Source organism: Lutjanus erythropterus, chromosome 22, assembly GCF_056507025.1.
Source record: "Lutjanus erythropterus isolate fLutEry1 chromosome 22, fLutEry1.hap2, whole genome shotgun sequence".
Taxonomy (NCBI): Eukaryota; Metazoa; Chordata; class Actinopteri; order Lutjaniformes; family Lutjanidae; genus Lutjanus; species Lutjanus erythropterus.
The window spans coordinates 5,955,714-5,977,663 of NC_139338.1; the positions used below are offsets into that span (position 1 = coordinate 5,955,714).

At 39.8% G+C, this 21,950-nt stretch overlaps 2 protein-coding genes across 3 annotated transcripts in view; one reads left to right on the forward strand and one right to left on the reverse strand.

Annotated features, from left to right (window-relative positions):
* Positions 1-702: 702 nt before the first annotated feature.
* Positions 703-9,220, reverse strand: cbll1 (Cbl proto-oncogene-like 1, E3 ubiquitin protein ligase). 2 transcript variants are annotated; one of them, XM_084711056.1, is made up of 6 exons: positions 9,145-9,220; positions 7,108-7,254; positions 3,623-3,729; positions 2,818-2,901; positions 2,621-2,694; positions 703-2,044 (listed from the first exon to the last, which is right to left on the reverse strand). In XM_084711056.1, exons 1-6 carry the CDS (start codon positions 9,155-9,157, stop codon positions 1,030-1,032), a joined length of 1,440 nt encoding a protein of 479 aa, XP_084567182.1. In that variant the 5' UTR covers positions 9,158-9,220; the 3' UTR covers positions 703-1,029. The 2 variants fall into 2 exon arrangements, with proteins under 2 accessions (XP_084567182.1, XP_084567181.1); XM_084711055.1 differs by having other exon boundaries at positions 7,090-7,254.
* A 2,967-nt stretch (positions 9,221-12,187) lies between these two features.
* ppp6r2a (protein phosphatase 6, regulatory subunit 2a) overlaps positions 12,188-21,950 on the forward strand; it is a 29,026-nt gene continuing 19,263 nt past the window's right edge. The window contains exons 1-3 of the mRNA XM_084711048.1: positions 12,188-12,615; positions 20,491-20,660; positions 21,302-21,556. Coding sequence (XP_084567174.1) covers positions 21,330-21,556 — 227 coding nt within the window. The 5' untranslated portion in view covers positions 12,188-12,615; positions 20,491-20,660; positions 21,302-21,329. The remainder of the gene's footprint in view (positions 12,616-20,490; positions 20,661-21,301; positions 21,557-21,950) is intronic.

The window sequence follows — 21,950 nt, forward strand, 5'->3', positions numbered from 1 at the left end:
GAAACATCAATTTGTTACATGTCATAGATTAATACCTACATTTATTCATTTATTTACAAAATGCTAGAACTGATGCTCTTTATAATCTCCAAAGTTGGGTTGTGACCATAATGGATTTTTTCTCTACACAGGTACAAAGCAGCATATTCCCACAAGATGACGCTTCACCGTGACCCTTTAATAATTACATTTTCTTGAACTTTATCGAAGCATACTTTAATATGCTTAGCGTAGCTCCTTTAAAGAACAGGACAGTACATAAATGTGTGAGTGCAATGAGATGAAGAAAGTAACAGACGGAGCAGAAAAATTTAATTAACACTAAACTACTCCAGTTGCCTACTACAAACCTTGATACGAATACCATGACCTGGATTCACAGACACAATTAACACTAAACTTTCACTCTGGCAGTAAAGGTACAGTTCAGGTGACAGTGGGTTGCTAAGCATTACTTTAACATTGGCTCAGTGCAATTGTTTCCCTTTTGGAAGATTTGTAATCCAGCCTTGAACTGCAGCATCTTTTTTGGAGACGTGGTAAAATAAATCTATAATGATAAATCAAAAAAAAATATTAGCAGTGATGACAGCAGTGAGCTCAACCCCACTGTGGTTTTCATGACAGCCCTATTCCAAAACGAATGAGCCAGCTGATTATCCTTCATCAGTCATTGTATCAAACAAAGATGAGATGCAAATCTGCTGTTAAAAATTTATTGAGACATAGTTGGCGTCTTTCAATGTACAGTACATATGCGTGAAATCAGCTGACATATATACAGAAATATTTACCATACGCTATTAAAAAAAGGGACATTCCTGCTCTTCTCCAAGTCTATTGTATGTTCAGTGGGAAGTTCAGTACACTTAACTAAAATGTGCAGCACATACACATTTGCTTTGGGGCAGTTTTTTATCAAAATGAAAGTCCTACATCCTGTAACCCTGAGGTTGACTATCACATTATTCAGACAAGTGGTATGGAACAGAATGACACACACTGTTGCCCACGCACTCAGTTGGCAGTTTACTGATAATAAGGCCGGTAGCGGCCCTGATCTGGGTGGTGCGGTCCGGGCATCTGGCCCTGGGGAGGGGGGCCCTGCATTCTTGGCGGTGGGGGCCCTCTCGGAGCAGGCCACATCCCAGGACTGAGCCCCCCAGGCTGGCTGAATGGGGGACTAAGGGTGCCCTGGTCTTCAGGGAACTGCTGCATGGAGTTGGGATTGTAATGATGAGGCGGGGGGGCATTGACAGGGGGGCCACTGTGTTGTGGTGGAGGTCCTGGGGGTGGGTGGTTCATATAGGGTGGCATCTGGCCCATAATGTGCCCTGGCGGTGGAGTGATGGGTGGGGGTGCTGTGGACATAGGAGGAGGAGGTGCCTGGTTGTACACCATGTGCGGTGTCCCAGAAGCCTGGGGAGGATGCTGCATGGGGTGGCTAATGGGAGGAGGTGGGGGTGGCGGGGGCCCGAAGTGCTGCTGCGGCGGTGCCATCATGTGGTGAGAGTGGGACACTACAGGCGGCTGGCCAGGGTAGTCCCCAGGGTGGTGGTGGGGAGGCTGACCAGGGCCTGGCCCGCCGGCGTGATCCCGAGAGGAAGAGGAGTCATCTTGGATGGGCACAGTGATGAGGTTGCTGTGTTTACGGGTTGTTACTGTGGCAATACGGAATGTCTCAGGGCCAAGACCGGAGGTCGGGGGCGGGGCGTCATGAGCGGTGGGTGGGGGCGGCTGACTGTAGGGGTCGTGACCACCGTGCTGGAGCGGGTTGGGGAGGTGTACGTGGTTCTTGGGTAAGTGAGGTGGAGGCACGCGGAAGCGGTCAGAGACGTCAGACGCAGGGGGCAGGTGTACGGGCTCCTGGCGGCCAGTGGAAGACTTGGCTGCCCTCATGTGGCGGTGGTTGACATGGGCCTGCAGGTCACGCTGGGACAGGTAGGTGCGCTTGCATCCCGGCACAACACTGCACATGTAGAGGGAACCACGCTGGCACTGCTCGATGCGCTGCACCGGGTCTGTGCAGTTATACAAGGTGAGGCTGAAAACACACACAGAGCAGTCATGAAACATGTCGGAGGAACTTCATTACAAAATGCTACAAGGCCGTCACAAGTATCGATGTATCAATATTTTTTAGATACCACATATTTAACAAGATACAATATTATAGTATCAAAAGCTATAAATGCTCATTTCGGACCTGCATGAAATTTGGCAGATTTCTGCCAGTGAAAGAGAAATATCCCTGCAGTAAATCATACAAAGAGTGGAGATAATGAGGTAAAAAGTCACGGTTGAGATACAAAGTTGTCATAATTATGTTTGGAAAAGGGCAAGCAGTATCAACACTTCACACAAACTGATAACTTGAAGCCTGACAAGGTGGATTCTCATGTGATCTTGCAAATCCAAGTGCCTCGCAACGTAAGGGACAACAGTCTTGAAACAAATATTTTTCCATGTTTTTTTTTTCTTCCATACAGACTTGGAAGTTGCTAAAATTTGATTAAAGCACCTGTGATCTAGTGCTCATACTAAGGGGTTTTAAAACTGCGAGGCATTACAGCATCCACCATGACATATTCAAAAAGTTAAAATGAGTACAAGAGCTCACCCAGGGCACATCTTTTCTCCTTTCTTCTCATGAAGCAAAGCGCAGTCGTAGCAGAAAACATGTTTGCATGGGATCTGAGAAGGAGAAAGAGATTGCACATTAACATTTGTCTGTGACTGCCTGCAGAGAAAGATCAGTTAAACAAAAAAGATCCTTTATTGATCCCCACAAGGAGGAAATGAATAAATAATACATACCATCCGTCCATATAGCTGGATAGGAAGGCCACACTTATCACAAAAGTGAATTGGTACTTCATCCCGTTCTCCAATCAGATTTAACTGGTGGATAAAGAAAAAAAATCAAAATCAGAGGTAGCTACCATTAAAAACACACTCAAACACTGTTAGTGGGATATCATTAGCACTGAGAATATGTCTAAGATAATTTTTTAAACAACTCTGTCTGGAGGGGAGTCATCAAAATGCTCAAAATTCACCCAAATTGGGGGTAAAAAAAACTACACCCACATAATAATTTTGATACTACACAATACAAATGAATTCATAAACAACAGCAGTATCACATGGAGCTTGATAACAATATTTCAATTTCACATAATAATAAAACAATTTAAGTGCTGACAAGTGGGTTAGAATGCAAATAGGCAACTGTAAAACTTTTTTCTGCCTTCTGCTTTGAAAATAAAGAAAACACAAAGGGACAGCACAAAAACCATAAAATAGGTTTTAACTAAGTTGTTTAACTGCAACATGCCTGAGAGTATGAGCACACACACATGCATGAGGAGGGAGAGAGAAAGCAGACACCATCACATCCTATGACTGGATGTGTTTGCATAAGTAAATAATATAATTTATGAATATATCTTAAATATACTGTAATGTTTAATGTATTTAAAGAACGGCTCAACTCAAGGTAAACCAGCCCAAATTCTGTCCACCCGCCCACACCCATTTTAACCCGCACAATGCAACCTAAAACAGCCCAATTGGGTGGAAAACCGCCCAAATCTGGCAACACTGCCCCCAGGTGATGTACCTTATAGTCCCAAAAAAGCGGCTGGGGGAATCTCCTCTGATTTGCAAACACATCTCCAGCTTTGGCTCCACAATCAAACCGCTCCTCTTGCTTGAAGCCAAAGTTATCTGTAACACACAAGAGACATATTAATGATGCAACCCAGAAAAACCGAGGCCGGCCGCCAGATAAGTGGTGATGGAGGAGTCTAATTCAACTGTCCCCAAAGTAATGAACAACGTCCTCAATAGTGCTGAGACCAAATGTCAATTTATTGATCATTTTGGGTAACTCCAGAATATCAACAACTAAAATTATTCTTATTAAAATGATTTGAAAAAATCTCTATTAGAGCTGCAATAATTAGTTGAATCGATTATTAAATTAATCACCAACTATTCTGATAATTGATTAATCAGTTTGAGAAATCTTTAAGAAAAAAAAAGTCCATATTCTCTGATTTCAGCTCAATCATTTAATCATTGAGTATTTTCTTTAATTAAAAAAAATCTAAATTCTCTGATGTCAGCTTTTTAAATCTGAATATTTTCTAGTTTCTTCACTCCTCTCTGACAGTAAACTGAATATCTTTGGGTTGTGGACAAAACAAGACATTTGAGGATGTCATCTTGGACATTGGGAAACACTGATCAACATTTTTCACCATTTTCTAACATTTTATGGGCCAAACAAATGATTGATTGAGAAAATAATCAACAAATTAATAAATGATAAAAATAACCATTCATCAGCCCAACTTTATATGTAAATGTGATAATGTATATTTTATGTCAAGTCAAATCAACACCAAACCTTTAAATTAAGTGTATTTATACTGAATTTCACAATTTATAATCCTATGCTCCTTATAGCTATAAAAAAGAGAACAGTCATTATTGCATTATTCTATTTCTTAATGAGATCACATGTCAAACAGTTGTTGACATGATCAACCATTTATCTTCTTAATTTAGTAACAAACAATGTCAATTTTTAGATATAACTCCAACACTGTGCTCATTTTTACTGCTCTTGATGGACTGAGATAGTACTGTATTGTGTAAGATCCTCTGTGGATCATCTGGATTACAGGCTATGGTGTGTTATTGTCACCAAGGGTAATTCATTGAAACCCTCTTGTGGTGAAAAGGTAAACTGCACAAAGTTGTCCCTGTTCCATTTAAAAAATTCAAAAAAGTATCAGTTGAAATTGTAATTGCAATTTATACTATTACAAATTACACATTTCTGTCATAGTCTTTGAGATTCCCAGTTATTAGAACCCCAATAAAACAATGACAACAAAAACATTCCTTTTTGCATTAGTTGCAAATACATCAGACACAAAGAAAATTCTATAATGTTGCAAGAGTTACATCTTAGGCATCATGATGACATGCAAAACAGAAAAATTACATTGGCAAAGAGAAAAGGAGGTCAAACTCTAGACCCTCACCAACACTGAAAGAAAATAGGCCTTGTTCAGACTGCCAGCCCAAGTCATTTTTGGGCATATCCAGACTGCATCTAGAAAAGACACAGGGCTCAACAATAAGGCTGGTCTGGATCATGTTCAATGCCATGAAGGCCAAGTAAATCTGGCAACTCAACTATTAAAATGTTTTGATAATCGATTAATTGTAATGTAGTATTTCATGCAAAATGGCAGAAAATGTTGTTTTCAGCGTATCAAATATGGATATTTCCACTTTCTTCAGTTATTATCATTTTAAATTGAATCGTTTGATTTTAGATTGACACAAAAAGACATCACCTTGGAAAAAGCAGGATGGACATTTTCACTATTTCTGACATCTTGTAGACTTTGCAGCCCTAGATTTAAAATGACAGTTAACTTTATTTGTTTGTTAGTAATTATTTGATATCTGCTAACATATAAAACAATTTGTACTGAGGAAAATAAAAACTGACACTGGGCAAGTTGATTTTTGACCTACTTGCCCAACTGGGCAAGTGAAAGAAATATTACCATTGAACCCCGAACCACACAGATGCCAAATTTGGAGGTGGTCTGAAATTCTGATCAGAGTTCTACAGATGTACCTCTAAAGCATCTATCACGTTACTTGCAAGGCAACACACAGCAACAAAGTCAAAGCCAGAGTGACGGAGTGCATCAGAGCGACTCAGCAGAATTCATGCTGCTACTAGTAGAGTGGTATGGAGGACACAGAGAACAAGAGACTGGACAGACACTGACACAAACTGTCTGCTAGCACTTTGGGTGGCTTCTGTACCGGCTATGTCTCATGCTTCTGTGTTAGAAACGCCACATCTCAAGCATATGCAGTTACTGACACAGTTGTTGTCACCACAGCAACGCATGCAGATAGGTTGAAGATGTCTTGACACACAAATCCAATCTGAACACTTGCAAATACTAGCATGGACAGTTTGTCTTTAGGATCTGGGGCCTGCACTACAAAGCAAGTTCAACATACCCAGGCTATCTTTTGGTGATCTGACTATGCTAACGCTGGTTATCAATTACAGCTGCAAGTCTTGCAAGATTTGTACTGATCACTCTTGTGATCTTTCCCTCCTAGATGTTTTGATTTTTATGACAGTTGTTTGATTATTTTTGGGTTGTGGACAAAACAAGATATTTGAGGATATGATCTTTGGCTGTAACACTGATCAACATTCACCATTTTCTGTTATTTTACAGACCAAACAACTAATTGATCGAAAATTAGATGTTCTTGTGCTAAAGCAACCAAAATTAGGTATTGTGATATAATTCTACTGCAGAGTAACAAATAAAGGAAAAAATAAAACAAAGTTTCATCAGTTTTTTAAATGTGTCACATTAACTGAACTGTCTCATTTTGTCCAAGCAGCAAAAGCAGCCAGGTTCTCTGACTTAGTTTATTTCTTTATCTAAAGCACAAACTACTTAATGCAATTACAATTCAAGGCATTTCAAGCACTTTATCCAAGCACTTTTCAAACCTTGAAAACATTTTCCAGGATTTCCAGCACCCATAGCAGCCCTGAAGCTCAATGAAGTAACACTTTTCCCTCCTCCCTCTCATGATCCACGCACTGCACACTGAGCTTCTCAGGATCTTGGTGATGCCCAGTGGTGTTTAATTAAGTGATCTGATTGATCAGCAGGCGGTGCTTTATCCGAGTTGATCTCTTATCTTGAACGTAAACTGCTCCAGAGCAGAAACAAATCTGATTTTCCTGCAGTCTCAGCAAACCCTAAGAACGCTATCTTACCTACCGTCTCAGATATAACTTTTAGGATTAATCAGTTCCTCTTTTTTTTGTGATTCCTTTATAGCTATTATGACCTTTGACACATGTCTCTTTTTGTCTTATACACTCTTTAATGATTTCAGTAAAACATGCTACATTCAGGTATCTGAGTTAGTACCTGAAAGGAAAAAATAGAATTGGAACATCTCCTTAATCCTTTCACAGGGTGCTAAGACACATGGTGTACTACAGACTGTGCCTACCATCATCTCCAGCCTCACTTTTACATGGCCTGCTGCTGGGTCTCTGAGTGCGGGGTGGAGGTTTGCTCCTCAAGGGCTGCTTGGATATGAGTTTGATGGGGATCCGTCTGCGAACATCTGGGCCACCCAAACTCCCAGAGCCATCGCTTCCTTGAAGATCATTGTCTGCAGGAGATGGAAGGTAGTTTACAAAAACTCGAAGAATGTATGGACACATGCTGACATAATACCTTTCAATCATCACTTGTGACCCACTAGAAGTGTTTGGTGGTGGCTGTATTTCTCATTATTTTGATGTGCTTAAGATAGGACTGGGTATTGATTAAAAAAAATTACAATACCAGAACAAATACCAGTACCCTTAAAGTGATACTGCTACCAATGGAGTACTTAATTCGACAACTTTTTTCCCAAAACTTCTTTATAAAAATGCTTGCAGTGATTTGCTGTGAGCAAAACCACATAAATAGTCTTTTTTTCTACATCTTGATACCAAAAGGATTTTATACAGATATCATTTGACTGGAGAAGTTTCGATACTACTTGGTACAGGATTATTTCAATCACTGCTTTCAAAGGTATTGAGTTACAATACCCAGCCCTCGCTCATGATGCTTATCTATCTATCTATCTATCTATCTATCTATCTATCGTGCTCACAGCTGAGACAAATCCCACTAATTCTGCCTTTCAACCAAGTACTAAAACTAGGTGAGAAATTAAACCTTAACATTTTTAACTTATACTGACATATATGACAACTAAACTGAAAACAAAAATTAGTAATTAGTAAGAAAATAAACATTACTAAAATGTAAAACTACTACAAAACTAGTTATGAACCTCAAAATGCTTTCAAATTAACCCATAAATTTAGATGACAGAGTCAAGGACTTTAAAGCTGCACCAATTTATCAATTATTAATTCATTATTAAATTAATCACCAACTATTTTGACAACTGGAGTAATTCTTTAAAAGACATCTCTGACTTCAACTTCTTAACTACGAATGGTTTGTGAGTAAAACAAGACATTTGAGGAGTTCATCTTAAGTTTTGGGAACCACTGACTGAAATTTTACACCGTTGTCTGACTTTTAAAAACAAACAACTGCAAAAAACTTTTAAATAATCAATCAATTAATCGACTATGAAAACAACATTGGTTGCAGCCCTAAAAGACATACCAACATTTTGTGATGTGATATAAGCTTTAGAGTTGGATTACATGAAAAGATTATTGAAGGCTGGATATACAAATGAAGTGTAACAGGGCGTGTGACAGTGGCCCCTGTCCACCATACTTAAAGTTAGTTACATCGCAGATCAAGAATCCCTTATTTTTCTGGAAACGTTACTGGCACGTTTTAGAGAAGATCCTAGCTAACTGCCAAAGCTGTAGCGGTTGAGGTTGACCAAAAATGATACAACCAAAGTTTCAGTCTTGTAACTTTGTGTAACCTGCTACCTAACTAGATTAATATTATCTAATCAAAATGCATCGGGTAGCGGTCAGGCTTGGGGCTAAAAGCCAAAAAGCTACGAGGAAGAACTCATACATTTCAGCAAATATTTTCAAGGAATTCCATTTGTAATTCCAGCTCTTACATCTTACCTAACTAGCTTAGTTAGCATTATGCTAACATTGGTCAGGTAGCATTCGCGCCCCAACTCAATCGCAATTAGCGGTCACGCCTACCTTACTAACATGTGGAAAATGCTATGTGTGCCTTTTATTAGAAGTACTATGTACACTCGGGTACAGCACTGCATATGACCTCATATATTCACGTAGAACTTAACGTAACTTTAGGTGAACACAAGTGCTCTATCGCGACTCCACCGCTAGCCTATGTTTAGCTAACATTAGCCTGGAACATGCTAGCTTTAACGCTGCTCTGAAAGATACAAGGCTGCCGCAGCAAACGCTTCTATTGACAGGATGATATCCCGTTATCTGAAGAGCGAGTACAGCAACAGATATAACTGCGTAGTGAAACAGGTATCACATAAAAGAAGTTTGCTAATGTCGGCCCCGCTGTGCATTTTGCTTACCGCTTTGGTCCATGATCCAACGAGTGAACGCAATGCATTGTGGGATAGACGAGGAGAGGAACTGAACTGGGGGGGGGGGGGGGGGGGGGCGGGGGTAAGGAGAAAGGCGAAAAGAGTACGAGATGAGGATACGAGTGAGTCAAAAGAAAAAAATATCTTCATGGTATGTCATAATTATAAAAAGTAGAAAGAAAGATAAAAAGTCGAAATCATGAGATAAAAACTTAAAATTGTGAGACAAAAGGCAATTATTATGAGACAAAACGTCAAAATCATGAGATAAGTCATAACTAGTTTTTTGACTTTTTATCTTACAATTTCAACATTTTTTAATCTTATAATTATATAATTGAATTTCACTATTCACTAGGTATTTGGTAGCTCAGGCCATGAAATTCCACATGTCCCAGGAACAAACTGTGGAGACAAGGCAATCCAAATTGTTGGCAGGTTTTGTTTGTTCATCTTGTTTTGTGTATTTTTTCTGTGTGCGTGTGTGTATGTGAGCTTTAAAAGCAATGAAAATAAAGTATCAAAAAACCCCAACATAAAATATTTCATGTTATTACGGGGTAACATTAGGTTACTTGCATAAACCTGGTTCTCAGAGTAGCATGCATGACATGTCTCACTATGGCTTTCACTATGGGATACGCACCCCACGTATTCCTCAAAAGCATGTATCTCATTACGCCAATTCTGACTGCCTGGTGATCTTGATGCCTGTGTCAAGCAGATCCATTTGTCCTTAATTAGCTTGCGCTACAACACAGCATCATTCAGAATAAGCACCACTTCTCACTCCGCCCCGGCAAGAAGGGCTGTCTGATGAGACATCTCACTCATGCTACTCTGATTGGTTACACAAGTAACCTAAAGTTCTCATTCATAGCATTCGTTTCAGTGTCTGACTATGGGGTATGGGGACTCCCGTACTGCCAAACAAGCTTATCTCAAGCAACCACTAGCAATCAGTTAGTAGTACTCTGCCCCAGTGAGGACCCCAAGCCTGGTACCACATGAGCCACGCTTGGTGCAGACACATTCAGTCTATAAAACCAGACAGATGTGAGGGGTGAATACCAGCTCACCACTGCACAAATGTCCTGGATAGAGACCCCTTTAAGCAGGACCCAGAATGTAGCCAGGCTACGACTGGAATGGGCACACAGGCCTGTCGTTGCCTGCAAACCCTGACTCATATAGGCCAAAGCAATCAGTTCCATGACCCAGTGAGAGAGACACTGCTTTGTAATAGGCTTGCCCACATGGGGTTTAGCCCAAGATACGGAAAGTTGGTCACTTCTCCGAATACCTTTTGACCTGTCCATATTAATGCACAGGGCATGAACCCAACAGAGTGTGTACGATCACTGCTCTCCCAGTTAGGAAAAAGGCAGTAGAGAGAACGCCACAAGGTCAATGGGAGAGCATGGACGAATGACCTGCCATGCCCCAGGGCAAATTGAGTGCACAAAGGATGAACCAAGAGCATGTGTATGTCACAGATGTGCTTAGTGGATGCCAAAGCCAACAATAATGCCACCCAGGTTGCCCCTTTCGTCTTCCTGGCTGCTGACTGGCTGGTTGAGCCAGTTGAACAGGAGGAGCCACTGTTGAAAGGGCCTTTCTGGGCCAGCTCCTGTGGGGAAGGCAGAGCTGGACAGCCTCATCCTCCTTCTTCTTAGCTTCACACCTATGCTGCTTTGAAGTGAGAGCAGAGCTGAAGATGCCGACAGGGACAACTGGCGTGTCCAAAATGTCCTCCTTCTCTATGTCAGATAGGTTCTTCAGGTTGAGCCCCCGGGCTCTTTCCAGCAGAACCATCATCCCCAAACATTTACCTGTGGCTTGGACCACACAGCACTGCACGAAGAGACAGATGTCCATTATCGCAGTAATATCTTCCCACACAACATCATCAGGTTTGGTCACCGTGTCTTGCAGAGCTCCGCCTGGTATGCCATGAGCATAGAGGAGACATCAGCACCTTGACATCCAAGGCCGCTGCTTTGTAGGCCCTATCAGTCATGGCAGACTGGAAACAGTCTGCTGTTGATGGCAGTGTGGGGTTCTGGGAGGACACTGTTGTCAGCTGTGGGTGGAGGTGGGCTGCAACTAATGGCTCCATGGGGGGCATGCCAAGCTTCTCCATGCCCTCACAATCCCAGGAGGAGAACTCCTGTACAGGACTTTTACTGCTAAATGAGTGATCCTTCCATGAGAGTGATACAGTGACAGTGAAGCAGGCACAGTGCCAGCATGAACCAGGAGTGTTGAGGGCCGTTCAGGCATGTTTCAGCCCATGACAGCACGAGCAGACCTGCTGTGTGTCTTTACTCGACATCTTGTTTCCACAAGCACAAAATGGAGCTCCAGAGTCTTTGTCTCCTCTTGTATGAGGGAGCTGAGCAAAATGGCCAGGCGAGAGAGGTGCCAGTCTAAGGTGAAGACCAGAGAGAAGCGTAAAGGCAGCTAGTACTCAGTGACAAACTACAGAAGATAGCACAGATCTATAGACCGTTAAGCTAGCTAGCCAGCAACAGGTTGCTGCATTGTATCGCAAGCTATTTAAGGACAAGTGGATCTGTGGATCAAGTGTTAAGATCACCAGCCAATCAGGATTGGGGTAATGAGATACATGCATCTGAAGAATATGCAGGGATTGTATTCCATATTGAAAGCCATTGTGAGACACTGAAACAAATGCTATGAAAGAGAAGAAATTATTATCCTGTTATAACAAGAAACTTTTTCCTGCTATAATAATATAATTATCTTGTTGCAATGTTAAACATTTCATGTTATAAAATGATAACTTATTGTTATAACAATATAAGTTATCCTTTTTGTCCTAGGTTCATTATAATAAATATTTCATTCACGTTAAGAAATATAAAATAAAATAAAAAATAAAATTTGACCATAAGTTTAATTGTATAAAAAAAAAAAGTGTCGCACTGTATTATCAGTCAGTCCTCCACAGTGCTCAGCTGAGCTGCCTGAAGTCAATACACGTCCCCGTGTAGATCCACTGCGCGCTCTCGTAACCGTGACGCCATTTTGATTCGAAAAATATGACTGAGTTTTTCCTGCTTTGCATGCTAAACTTAGCACCGCGTTTGAAACACTTTGTGCGTGAGTACGAATCATACACTCTGTATCTATAAGAGCGGGTATGCTTTTAATGTCAAGTAACAATTAATGTCGGGGAAGTGTTTCTTTGATAGACTTCAGAGCCACATTTAACTAACGTTAGCTAAGTTGAGCTAGCTAACAGTAGCCTGTGCTGTCGCAGACTGACCCTTCTTCAAAACAAATCACTATTCGCTCAGAGGCTAATGTATGTTAGCTAACACAGCTAGCTAATAGTTAGCTGGAGAGCTAGTGACTAAGTAGCTGGCTGCTTGACGAAAAACTCCACCAACTATCTCATACAGACGGAAGGAATAGCAGCGGACTCAGTCAAAGGTAAGTTTTGGACGGAAATGGTCGTCATGAGTTTGAGCAAGTAGCTAACATGAACTCTGCAGCTGCATCGACAAAGTTGAACCTAAGTTGGAGAGCTATTTAAGTTGGCTAACTCAGCAGCTCAGTACACGTTAACTGTTGGTAGCTAATTAGCTTACGGGCTAATAAGAGGAAAGGAGGAACTAACGTCAACGTTAGCTAAATTGTTTGCTAACTTGATAACTTTGTGGCTTAAAATCTCCTATTAACGTTAAGAAACTAATGTTGGCTAATCAGCTAACTTTGCTAAAGGAATCTGTTTAGCCGTTAGATCACTTAACGGTAGTGAACGTAACAGACGTTTAACATTTACGTTTGGGTACTGTCGAGGTTAACGTAACTTATTTCCTCATTGATATGTTTCTTCTAATGGTGCATATACTTTGAATATTTGATATTATGTAGTTCATAATTAACTAAGTAGTTAACGAAGTATTGTACTTCACTGTAGCCATTCGCAGGCCAGCAGCAGCTACTGAAATCGAGTAACGTTAAATACCGTCTCTTAATTTGTACAGTAGCTTAGTTACTGCTGGATAAAAAGAAAGGGACCTCGTGATTAATCATGGTGACTGCAATTAATGTAAGGAAAATCTACGTTGTGTTTTTAAAATCTAGTATTATTTGATAGTGCTACCTCCACTGGAGTTGAAGTAAACAGAAATCTGAGCCCCTACCGCAAGTCAGTTGATGTGCACTTCATGCCAAGGCTACAGCAGCTCAGTTTACATTTCTTTAGCTACACACCGATGTGTCTCTCATTGTTGGATAGTCTTTACAAATGAGGACCCCGTTACTTAAAGGTATACTGTGCAGGACTTTCTCAATGAACAATGTATAGACTCATGTAAAATAATCACTCTCAATCATTAAGCTACTTGTGACTGACAAGAAGTGTGTCAGTTTTTGTTTCTGCAGAGATACTACCCTCTGTATGTATTTTCTTTTCTTTTTTTTCTTACTATTTTGCTGCATTCTGGACTGTTATCAGCCCAAAACATCAATTTATGACAAACTAGGAATGAGACTTGACAATCATCTCTTTTTCTGGTGCGTTTACAAAAAGCTATCTACAAATCTCACATATTCTACCTTGAATAAAATACTGCAAAGCAGGACTGCAGGATAGGGCTAAACGATTTTGAAAAAATGTATAATTGCAATTATTTTGACTGAATAGAATATGATGTGCAGGCCAGGACATCTCTGCAGAATGACTGAATTTAATGTAAAATTGTACCTTGAATTTGAAAATTGCAATAGGCCAAATTGCAATTAAAAAATGCAATTATTCAGTCCTTGTAAAGATACATAAATTTTTGTTGCTGGCATTAGTTGTATGTTCTTACATCTCAAGTTATTAAAGTCTGAAGCAGTGACTTATTTGTTTGACAGCCAGAACAAACCAATAATCATCAGTATTATGAATTGAGTAAGTAGTCAGGTCGCAGTTCTTGTGCATTGTCCTTAACCAGTAGTTGAATGCATTGACAATCAATATTTGATTTAGAGCCTGACCGGCTCTAAAGCAACATGGTATTGTTTTGCATATGAACAATTGTTAATGTTCCTAATGATTGATTAAGGAAACTGCTTACAATTTGCAACCCTAATTATTGGTTAATAGTAGGGTTGCAAATTGTAAGCACCTTCCTTAATTGATCATTGGTAACCAAATAATACCAAATGTACTTTTCCCCTTCAATCAAAGCTTTTCTTTCCATAGCAACATATTGCATATTCTCTGACAGCGTTACAAAGCCTATGTAACATATAGATGTAAAAGGCCTACATATTCAACAAATAATAGTTGAATATCAGATAACATGCAGAGCACACTCATAAAAATAATCTGTTGTGTTTCAGATCATTTTTTGAAAGTAGATCGATTAAATTTAACTTGATCTATTAACTTCTTGATCATCAATTAATTGTAATAATCTCTAGTTAATACATTTTAATCAATGAAATTCTTCCTGTCAACTAATGATTAATCATTAACATCCTCAATAAATAGCATGTTTTTTTGTTTTTTTTTTTACTTTGTCAAGGAGTATTATTAGGTAAAATCACTCGTCATTGAAAAAACTCTTTCAGTGTTTTGGGTCTGTCATCTGTGTATCCAACATTAGGTATAGGTCTGTTTGTCTTAGTTTACAACTTCAGTGCATCTAAGTGCAAGTAAGCAGCACCTGCTGAGTAAAACTGAAGCATTTGTTTGCTCTCTGAAGTGCACTATTGCAGACTGGTTGATCATTTGTAATGCATGTATCTAGTAAAGCATTCAATCACCACCAGCTGCATCTTTATTTACGTACAGTAAATAAAGGAGAACTTGTGTAAAAGTGCAGGTGGAATTTCCTTTTGCTTGATTTCACTGCTTTTTAACTTGCCTAATTACAGACTATTGTTGGCTTACAACATCCACATGTATGGCCTTTATGTGTGACATTGTTCCTCTTTTCATCATGTGTTATATGTGCCAGTAGACTGTTTTTGTTGAAGTCGCCTCTGGTGGGTTCTATTTTGGATGTAAAGTCAAGCATTTGCTTTCCTGCTCAGTGTCCATGGGGAGCGTTCAGTGGGTTATTATTGCACTTGTGTACTCTGTAAATGTATGCCAGATGGACACAGCCTCTGCTGCTGCATGTGCAGAGAAGGGTCCTCCCCAGGAAAAAAAGGAAAGAGAAAGGAGGAAGCACTTTGATTTCCTCCTTCAGTTTTACTTCCATCATTAACAGTTGATATAACATGTTGCTCAGAGAGACGCGTTAGCTTTGACAAAGCCAGAAGATGGGATTGTTTTTTTTGTCACTGCTGGTGTGTTAGGTTGTCTAGATTAGCTGCTGCAGTAACCACATGAGCAAAAGCAAACTAAACATAATTGCATAGTCACAAAAGCTTCAAATACTTGGTCTCCATCTTTTAAAATACATTCTCAATTTACCACCATTTGATAGTGGCCATTTAAAAGCCTCTGTTGTGGTGTGGATGACGAGACTGAAGAGGTAGACGCTGACCAATTGTCTGAATATATAGCGATTAACATGCACGCTGTTATTGTGTAAAATAAAATAGATGAAGTTCACAAAATGGGTAGTATAAAACCTGAAGCTTACAATTTCCCAGTTTATCTTGTAGAGATATTCACTAATAACAGCCTTCTTACTTGCTCATGAATATTCCCATTGTGTTGAGTTAATGCCTCATTGATGTAGGCTTGCACATAGTAATTACATTTGTTGGTTTGAGCTCTTTAGATTGTTGTTGTAACTAGGCCTGCACCTGATGATTATTTTTTAAATGATGAATCTATTGATTTTTTTAATTAATCAATTAATCTATCCATTAATTTATTGATTAATCTATTGTTTTTGTTATTATTCAATTATATAAGAATGAATTTATCTAAAATACACATCAAAAACTTGCCTTATTAAAATTTCAATATTTTATTCAATCATAATCCTGAAAGAATACACATAAAGCACATTAGTGTAATGATAATAGTAGCATATTTTAAAATTTGTCTAATTTCCACCCTATTTAATATACTCCATGTCAGATGATCAGGAGAATACAGGACTTAAATTCAAAAGGAGCTGTGATGCATAGTAATTTAATAATGGCTGTCAGCCCTTTACTGAACTGGACAGTCAGTATTTTGACTTAAAACTTACACTATTTATGACATGGAGTTATTTCGTCAGTGGAGTTATATGCAGGTAAGATGATGACTGGCAGTGTATTTTTTCGTCAGTGTGGGCCAAAGTAAATACTTTTCGTAATTTTTCTGCCAAGTGAAACGAATTACAGACAGGCTTAAATGTTAGATTTAGCCATTTCTCACTCGTGTAGCTGATAAAGTGAACAATAATGAAATATGTTGCTCAGTGCTTCACTTTTAGCACTCGTGCGGAGCAGTTTGTCCCAATGTGATAAGTCATATGCAGTTTGTGGAGCTAAAGAAAGCCAAACTGTTGCATCTCTGTCTAAAATACTCTCACAATTTAGATGACCGCGGTGAGGCTTGCTCTCTGCCACTTGTTCAGCAGGTGAATCCATGCTCTCACAGGGCGTAGCAGTTCATAGCAACACGTCAATGCATGTTATGCAAATTGATGTATTTTTGTAATCGATGATGTCGATTATGTTAACAAACCTCCTAGTTGTAACCTAAGAGACAACACCACATTTTATAATGTTAAAATCTAAAGCTTTATGTCTATAACCTGTAGAACTTTTATGTTCCCAAATGTTGCATCAAATCACCTCAAAGTGTATTGACACTGATACCAGACTCATACTGAAAGAAATATTTAAATCCACAACACCAATTAGTATGTTTAAAAAAGGTTTTTGCAGATTTGAGCAAAACTAGTGCACACATTTGCAACTTAACCTAATAGTATTGGGGATGTCTGGATCATAAATTTTTCTCCTGACTATGGCTTAGTTATATGGACAAATATCATAATATTTTTGATCAAATACCATGATATTGATATTGTACCAATATTGTAGACATGTCTATTTGTGTGTTCACAAAACGGTAACACAAGATTTAAAAAACTCTCACTGTAGCTGAAATTATAGAATTTGGATATATATTTTTTTTTTCTTAAAATTATTACTTAATTAATGGTGTCGCAATCTGTCTTTTTAATTGATTGTTTGAGCCATAAAATGTCAGAAAATTGTGAAAAATGTTAATAAGTGTTTCCCAAAGTCCAAGATGATGTCCTCAATTGTCTTGTTTTGTCCACAATTCAAAGATATTCAGTTTGCTGTCAGAGATGAGTAAAGAAAAAAATAATAATTGCATTTAAGAAGCTGAAATCAGAGAATTTTGAATTTCTTTTATTATACAAAAAAAAAAAAAAGACTGAAAATGATTAGCAAAATAGTTGTCAATTACAGCTGTAAGCCTGAAAATGGTTGATTGTTGAGTGTCATCTGAGTAACGTTTCGTTTTCTCCATCCTGAGCCCCTCCCTCCAGACAAGCAGGGGCAGATGCTCACGTTTCATGTGCGTACACAGCATTTTCCCGAGGTGATCGCCAGCAAACCCCTACCGGGGTGCGTCGGGCCATTTTGCAAAATTTTCAGTAATCATGTCCATGCCACAGGTAAGAAAGACTGTTTTCACAATCCACAAAAAGGTACTGTGAATAACTTGGAGTACATGAATGAACAACAAATAGTATTTATGCTAGTGTAAAATAATGATAGAGACTGAAGAATACAAAAGCTAGAGTAGCCTTAGCTAACGTTAGCTGATATATCCGGTATTGGTAGTTATACCTTTATAACAAATACACAATACTGTTTATTGGCGAAATGACAAGGTATACTTTTGAAACGGTGTGGGTTAGCACAGTGTTTTACTCAGTGTATTGCATTGCTATCTGTCTTGGCTGACAGCGCAGACTTTGTAGCAGTCGCTCAGTGTAAACAAGAAATGGCCTGCTAATGTTAGTGTCCTGTTTAGTGTCTGATTGGCATAGACACACCTTTGAAATTACATAAAACCAAGCCGATGTTTGTCATAATCTCAAAATGTGTTACCTCACACTTGTTGCATATATTTCCAACAGAGCAGCACTAATTCCAGTGACTTTTATGTCCCAGAACAGCAACCAGAGACCAGAAGTGGACTGGGCAGAGGGAGGGGGTGAGCCAGGGGCCATGGATGTGGCTGTGGCAGAGGTTCTGGCTGGAGCAGAGGACAACCTCAGTGTGAGGCTCCTCTAGGCAAAGATGAGAAGAGTCTAGGACATTCAAGCATGCTGGCTTGCAACTGAACAGGTGTCTGAACATATGACATTACTTCATGTTGCATAGGTATCATTATGTAGGGCTTACAGTATATAATAATATTTCCCTGACCTACTGTCTTTTCTGGCCAGAATTCAATCGTTGAGGCTCCAGCAATGTCAGGATCTACTCAAGAGGTGTCTCTTGAGGGACCCCAGCCTTGTTTTGGATATACTGGCCAGCGCTCCTCCTCTAGGTTCTCCGGGCCAGCGCCCCACCCAAGTTGAGTGATGTGTCTGCTTGAGGTGCAGGGAAATGCCCATTGACGTTGAATTTAGTGTTGTGGTCAGTCACCACAACACTAAATTTCCCTGCTACCTCACATGGACCTCTACATCCTTGATGAAGGTTTACTTGGAGGCAACAGAATAGTTACTCCAAGCTGTTGTGTCTGGTGGATTCAAGACACCTACCCTGACCTCCACCACAACTATGTGGGCTTTATCCCATGAAGGCCTTGACCCCCTGCCCCCCCATTACATAATGAGAAACAGAATTGTAAATAGTTTCCTCGTGTATGTTTAAATTTTAGTTGTGTGTTTCACTGCTACTGCTTTATCATAATTATTATTTTATTATTTTATTGTTTACTTGTTGATGCCATTGTTTTTTGTTTTTTATTTGATTCTTTAAATAAATCCATTGAAGGATAGCATTGTATTGCGTCTTTTGTTCACATAGCAGCCAGAGTGTCAATACTATGCAGTAAAGAAATATGCAGCTAACTTGGGTTACACTTTTATTACATTCAAAAATAACTATATTATCACACAAAAATATTTACAAGCATGACAACAGTTTTTACAATAAAAACAAAATCACCATCTTTGTGAGGGTCAGGGCTGTCTGGACCAACCTCTGGTCAGTATTTTTCCAGTATTGTTGGTTGTCCTTGCTCTACAGGACACTCTACAGAATATTACAGGGTTATTCGCTTAGCAGCTTACCTGTCCAGGAGAAGAGTGGCCAACTCCAAATCCAACTGCAGACCTATACGATCCTGTAGTTCTCTCCATTTCTGAAACGCTTTACCGATATTAACACGTGTCTTATTCAGTTTGTTGTCCGACTGTCTTTTAGATGCTCTTTTTGCTAATTGTGTCTTCCTTTTTTGGGTTGTTTAGCAGTGTAGGGAGTTGTTGCCTGGAATAGCTACTCTTCCAGTGGCACTGTCCACCAGTGATTCTAGCTCTTCACTTCCACCAAAGGGATGGGCACATGCATCTGCATAAGAAGAACAGCCAATAGTAACGCATTGGTCTGAGCTGACCTGTCATTGGTTTAAGTCTACTGTCATGGGCCAGATTCCCTAAAGGCTGAAAACAGAGCCATGATGAGGTGCAGAAACCTATTGTTTGTCTCAGACCACTTGATTTACATTATGCTTAGAGAATACTATGAAATTATTGCTTAAAGATACCAAAACAGTGTTGCCTACCCTAGCTTTAATGTAGTTAGCAACCAATACCCTTGTTGCAGTTTTTATAGGACGCCAAGTTTACTCACAGACAGGTGACACATTTGGAAACATGAAACTTTGTTGTGTTTTCCTTTAATTTGCCACTCTTCTGTAGAATGCTGTCATGGAACATAATTTTGGTTGTTTATAGCACAATAACATCTGAGTTAAAAACTTTGAGCATGTATATAAATATGTAATTTACCACAGTTGTAAGGAGCTAGAAAAGCTTGAAAATGCACCTTGAAAGCACTTTGCAAGTGCTGGAATTTGACTTCAGAAAAGGGGTAAGAACCCTGTGTTCTGCACATGGGAGTATGTAGACAGAAACAAGCTGTTTGGGTCACAGTGTGTACTGAACTGAGGAAACTGCATACCAAACCAAACCTTCACAACTTCACAGTGGTGTAAAACATACATCATAACTTGTCATGTATGCGTTCACATACAGTATTTGCACATATGTAAAATTAAATCTGAATGGTATGTTAACACAAGGTGAACTTAAAATCATGTTGAACAGCTGATTTATTCTATCTGCTGTTTTTTGTGTCGTGCAGGTTATGGTGAGCCTCTCAGCGTCTCATCTCCTAAAGAGGCCTGCGTTTTAAGAGGAGACCCATGCTGATAAATGCCAGGCCTCAGCACACTCTCTGTCGTCTGCACAAACACAAATGCCTGCCTGCCCGTGGGGGAGGTCTGATTAAAGATATCCACATTTCATCCACTGGTATGTGTGAACACTTTGCTCTATGATATTTGCATCTTTATTCAGTTGTATGTGTGATATATGACTATGTTTATCTTAACCAAATCAATCCAGCTGTTGTCTTTATTGTAAATAATATTGTATTTTGATTACACTGAGTTTCCAATAGATGTATTCAATTCCATATTCACATCTGGAATATGGTTTGATTAGTGACTGAAGACATCACTTCCATGTCACAATATCAGTCAACCTCTAATAGAGGGCTAGAAAACTGTGTTGTTGTTCCTATTACAAAATCCTATGAAAATCTTAGTAAAGTCTTAAATTCATCAGTCTATACAATGCCACAATGCCCTACATTAATGCAAATTGGTATACTGTGTTAATTAATGTGATTCAGAAACACTGTTTAGAAGAGAATAATTTTGCAGTTCCTGTCAGGACATACAGCAAGAGATAGTGCTTTGTTGAAGTAGCTACTATTAGTTTAATCCTGTAGTTTACATCTTTGTTTATATAAATTCTTTCCCCTGCTTCCCTCCCCGGCTACGTGTCCACTCTTCCCTTCCCTTTCCTATCCCTTTCTTTCATTGTTCTGGCTGCCGGACCTCCCTGTGTCCCCCTTCTCTCCCTCATCACTCTGCTGTCCTGTGACCCAGGGCTGTGTCCCCCATCCCAGCGGCCACCATGTTTTGGAAGTTCGACTTGCACACCACCTCCCGCATCGATCAGCTGCTGGACAGGGAGGACGTGACGCTGAGAGAGCTGATGGAGGAGGATGATGTCCTGCAGGAGTGCAAGGCCCAAAACCGTCGGCTGCTCCTCTTCCTCTCCCAGGACCACTGCATGCAGGAGCTGGTCAGCCTCATCACCACAGAGCCGCCCGCTGACCTCGAGGAGAGGAGCCGCTTCAAGTGAGTCTTCACATGGCTGACTGACAGAAGATGAAGACAGGGAGTAGTGACAGGTTTCAGGATGGTGTGCAGAATATAGTTAGTCCACTGCCAGTCATGTTTTAAACAATATAAAACGCTCTGCAGGAAGTACTAAGTTTTTGCAAAATAAGTTCAAACACCTTGTTAAGAAGGTTTACATAGGTGGCTTGATGGCTCACTTGGTAGAGCATTTGCCCCATGTACTGAGACTGCGAGTCCTCAGCAGCAGCCATGGGTTCGACTCCAGTCTTTGCTGCATATCAACTCCCAACTGTGAAAGCAAGAGGCACTCTCTGCAGCTTCTTCAGGGGAAATACACTGCACATTGTCTGACAAAAAAGAACAAAGAAAAAAAGACTTCGACTTGAGTGCC